This window comes from Otolemur garnettii, unplaced genomic scaffold (genome assembly GCF_000181295.1).
Source record: "Otolemur garnettii isolate 467f Iridium unplaced genomic scaffold, OtoGar3 scaffold00063, whole genome shotgun sequence".
NCBI classification, from domain to species: Eukaryota; Metazoa; Chordata; class Mammalia; order Primates; family Galagidae; genus Otolemur; species Otolemur garnettii.
Genome location: NW_003852458.1, coordinates 1,468,152 through 1,473,072, shown reverse-complemented (window position 1 = coordinate 1,473,072; position 4,921 = coordinate 1,468,152). Strand labels below are relative to the sequence as shown.

At 39.8% G+C, this 4,921-nt stretch overlaps 1 protein-coding gene across 1 annotated transcript in view; it reads left to right on the top strand.

Annotated features, from left to right (window-relative positions):
• Positions 1-4,921, top strand: part of GOLPH3 (golgi phosphoprotein 3) — a 44,533-nt gene that overhangs the window by 19,323 nt on the left and 20,289 nt on the right. The window contains exon 2 of the mRNA XM_003792923.2: positions 4,255-4,386. Within this exon, the coding sequence (XP_003792971.1) occupies positions 4,255-4,386 (132 nt within the window). The remainder of the gene's footprint in view (positions 1-4,254; positions 4,387-4,921) is intronic.

Genomic DNA, 4,921 nt, shown 5'->3' with positions numbered 1-4,921 from the left:
AAAAAAAAAAAAAAAATTCTAGATGTGCTTAAAAGAATATGTATTTTGCTGTTTTTGGATGCAAAGTTCTGTGAATGTCAGGTCAAGCTGGTGGGCAGTGTTGTACAGCTCCAATCTTTGTGGTTTTTTTTCTCTGCTTTTGTCAGTTATTGGCAGCGTGGTCTTCAGCTATTACGGTATTGTCTGTTTCTTTCTGCTGTAAGTTTTTGTAGTTATGTATTTTGAAATTCTGTGAAGTGTCTCCATGTTTGTAATTGTTGCATTTTCCTGATGATTGTCCCTCTTTGTCGTTCTCAATTTTCTCTGCTTTGAAATCTGTTACTGATAATATATTTTTTTCTCTGCTTTGAAATCTGTTACTGATAGTATATTTCTTTCTTTCATTCTTTCTTTCTCGCTCTCACTCTTACTGCCCCAGGCTAGGGTGCTGTGGTCTCAAGCTCACAGCAGTCTCAAACTCCTGGGCTGCAGCAATCTTTTTGCCTTAGCCTCCGAGTAGCTGGGACTACAGGTGTGCACTATGATGCCTGGCTAAGTTTTCTATATTTTTTAGTAGAGATGGGTCTTACTCTTTAACAGCTCAAGAGATCTGTGTGCCGCGGCCTCCCAGAGTGCTAGGATTTACAGCTTCCAGCTTCTAGCTTTCTTTGATTAGTGTTTGCATGGCATATGCTTTTTCAGTCTTTGAAACTTGTTTGTTTGTGCCTTTGAATCTAAAGTATATTTCTTGTAGACAGCATATGGTTAGATCTCTTATCCAGCTTTGGAATCTCTTGATTGTAGTGTTTATTCATATTTTATATAATTATTGATAAGACTGGACTTCCATCAGCCACTGTGGTTCCATTTATGTCAGATGTCCTTTCTGTTCTTTGCTCCTCACTGCTGCTTTTGTCAAATAGAAAGTTATAGTGATGCCATTTTATTTATTTATTTATTTTTTTGAGACAGAGCCTGAACCTATCCCCCTGGGTAGAGTGCCGTGGCTTCACAGCTCATAGCAACCTCCAACTCCTGGGCTCAAGCGAGTTTCCTGCCTCAGGCTCCCAAGTAGCTGGGACCACAGGCGCCCGCCACAACGCCTGGCTATTTTTTTGTTGCAGTTTAGCCAGAGCCAGGTTCGAACCCACCACCCTCGGTATATGAGGCCAGCACCCCAATCACTGAGCCACAGGTGCCGCACTGGGTCTTAGTTTTAATAGTGAGAACTCTTCTTAGTGTTCGTTGTTTTAGGGAGCCCAAGGAAGAATTCTCCTTTCTCCCACTCAAGTTAAACCACTTGAGAGAAAAAAGGGAATCACGCATATTGAAATCTAAGTAAATATCCTTAGTCTTATTAGTGAGAAAAGCTGGATGATTGCAGTGAACATTGTTTTTCTGGTAGTCTCTGTCCCCTAAATTTAAACTTTGGAACTGCCCGTTGAGGGCAGGGCTGTGTCTGCAGCCAGGTCCTGTGGACTGTTGCCACATTTGTTGTACTGTCTTTCATTCTTTCTGCCAAGCTCTCTCTTCTGGATGTTATTATCTATGAAAAAGGTAGTTTATTCATTTTAGACAACTTTGCGAGCTCTGCCCAAAAGATTGGCCGTTTGTTTGAGTCTGACCCTGGTGACTCCCATCAACAAGAGATTGATTTAAGAGGAATATATTGTCAATTTAGGTGGTATTCCATTGGGAGAGTCTCTACCTATCTGGTAATTAATAGTTATTATTAAAGCAGATAATTGGTAAAAGGCAAGTACAGTTGTTCTGAATTAGTTTCCAGGGTCCTCTTATGTTCTATTTTCCCAGGTTTTTTGGAGGCCTGTGAGCTGCATGTGGTATAAATTTCAATTTGTTCCTGTTCTGGTATCCTAACTCACCAGGACAGCTACAACCAAATCTGGATCTTAGTAGCCTTCTCTATTCTTAGATGGTCTCCCCTGTTTTGGACCCATGAACTAATGGGTGATGTTTCTGTGGATTCTCTGGGGTAGTACTTGGCCCAGACTGCAACACATCCTTCTATTTTAGAACATAGGAACTAGTTTTTAAGCACAGTCTTGAGCATAGAGGGTCTCCAAGTAGTTCTCTTGCAATCTTCTAGGGTTCTCTAGCACTTTGTACAGTGAGTAGGGGAGGTACTCAGAGACCTGTTGCTTCTGGTGGTCTAGGGGATTTCCTCTTCATCCTTCAGTTGTCTGGACAGTGGGCCTTCCTTAGTGTGACCTTGAACTTGGAGTATTAGTACCCTAGTTGGACTAATGGAGGCAGAAAGATATTTCCTCCATTGCTAGCAGCAGAATTTCAGACTCGTTTGGGGTTGAAATAATTGTCGGTTTCCAAGTGTAAGAGCTATGTACCGTCCCAGAATACATAGTCAGAATTGGCTATAATAAGCATTTGTAGGACCCTGTAATTGTTTCGTAGAGGGTAGTGGTCTAAGGACAAAATCCTCTGGGCAGTGTGGTGGTTACTGACCTGTCCTTGCAAAATCTTCCTCACTGAGAAGTCTGGCACATTGGTGGTGGCACAGCTAGATCTAGATATTGCCAACCAATCTTGTGCTAACTTTTTAAGTACTCTCCAGGCTGGGCCTGGTGGTTCATGCCTATAACCCTGGCATTCTGGGAGACTGAGACGAGTGTATTAAATGAGCTCAGGAGTTCAAGACCAGCCTAAGCCAGAAAGAGATTCTATCTCTAAAAGTAGCTGACTGTTGTGGTAGGCACCTGTCACCCCAGCTACTTGGGAGGCTGAGGCAAGAGATCACTTGAGTCCAAGAGTTTGAGGTTGCTGTGAGCTATGACCCCATAGCACTCTCCTAAGGATGACAAAGTGATACTGTGTTTCCAAAAAAAAAAAACAAAAAAACAAAAAAACAAAAACTCTCCAGTAACTGACAGGTTGGACCCTAATCTCTCCACCACTGTGCACCCATGAGGTCTGTGCCACAGTTCTCTTCTCTCTTCAGTGTGTTAGCTCAGTAGCCATGATACCTTTGTCTTTTAAGGTGCCACCTATTGAACAGTGCATCCCCATTTCAGAGATATTAAGCTTTAAAAAGATTTGTTTTAGAATTGATGAACTATGTAGTGTTAAGTTTAGCACTAGATAGAAATTAAAATATTAAAGTGCTCTTAAGCCCTTGGGAAGGCCAAAGATGGTGTTCTAGCTTCTCACTCTTTTTTTTTTTTTTTGTGGAGACAGAGTCTCACTTTATCGCCTTCAGTAGAGGGCCATGGCCTCACACAGCTCTCAGCAACCTCTAACTCCTGGGCTTAGATGATTCTCTCGCCTCAGCCTTCCGAGTAGCTGGGATTACAGGTGCCTGCCACAATTCCTGGTTAAGCTTCTGACTCTTTTAAGTTGTTCTGCCTGCTGTTGGTCTGTCTCACTGTATTGTGATATGGATTGAGTGCAGAACTGAGCCGGCCTAGGTCATGACCAGATTCACTTGGCTGTCTCCCGGCCTACTGCTTCTCCCCTAACGTAACAGTTCCCAAGTGTGGCATTACCATCCCATCCAATTGTACGGTTTTGTTTTCATTTTTATTCAACCCACCTCTTTAAAAATATTAAAAAATATCTCTTTGCTCCCTTCTTCTCCCCTCCCACCCTTGGTCAATTCTTGATCATGCTTTTATGATGTCAGTTTTAGCAGGAGGTTATGAACATACTGGACTATTTTGTTGGTTTGTCTTTGGAATATTCCTGGTGACCCAGAAGTTTTGGTGGAGAACTGTCTATGTGCATTCATCTACTTTTCCATGTGAATTCAATTCTGTTTAAGCATAGGTCTTTCAGAGGTGGTGCTTAAAGCCATTCACTAAATGTATGTGTCTCTAAAGTCTGTTATTGCAGATCCCATTTTGCTAATATCTCAGAGTATGCTGTTACTCTGGGAACAGTTGAAGTTGAGATATTTTTAGTCCACTTGTAGTTTCTTAATTTGCCGCATATACTAGAGTAAACCATTGTAGTATGAGGTTAACTGAATGTTTCCTGGAGTTTGCAATCTGAAAAAGCTTAGTGAAGTGCAAATTATACTTCTAAACCTCTGACCTCTGTTGTTTATCTGGATATAAGGGTAAGTGGTAACAAGAGATAAGCCCCTGAAAATCCTTAATTAAGGTCCATAATTGTATGTTTTCAATATTTTGTTATAGAAAGACAGGAAAGGTAAAAGCCACCAGAAATAACTTGGGCTAAAAATATTTGTGTTTTTGACTGAATTCAAGGTAAATTAGCTATTTTGTTCTCTTTTTTTAATAGGGTTACACATCATTTTGGAATGACTGTATATCATCTGGATTACGTGGCTGTATGTTAATTGAATTAGCATTGAGAGGAAGGTTACAACTAGAGGCTTGTGGAATGAGACGTAAAAGTCTTTTAACAAGAAAGGTAAGAGGAGTGCTGATTAACATTCTTTAAAAGACTTCATAGTGCTTAAAAAGAATGTTTTCTTTAATAGCTTTCAAAAATTAAAGTGGAAGTTGATTTTAAAGTTGTCTTTATTGAATTGTGTTTCCATATCCTTTTTTCTTTTTTTCTCATCATTTACCTTCAATAATCACGCATTGCAAATATTGTTTCATCCATATCCCCCACCCTTTTCCAAATTATTATTATTTTTTATTAAATCATAGCTGTGTACATTAATGCAGTCATGGGGTACAGTGTGCTGGTTTTATATAGAATTTGAAATATTTTCACCAAACTGGTCAACATAGCCTTCATGGCATTTTCTTAGCTCTTGTTTTAAGACATCTATATTCTGCATTTAGAAAGATTCACATGTACATATCCTTTTTTTTCAACCTTGGTTTCCTGGTTCTTTGTACATGTAATGAATAATGTAATTCATTACTAGAATCACTGGCCATTGCAACTTACATCTTCAGAAAGATTCTATACTTTACTACTTTTCTTTTTTTTT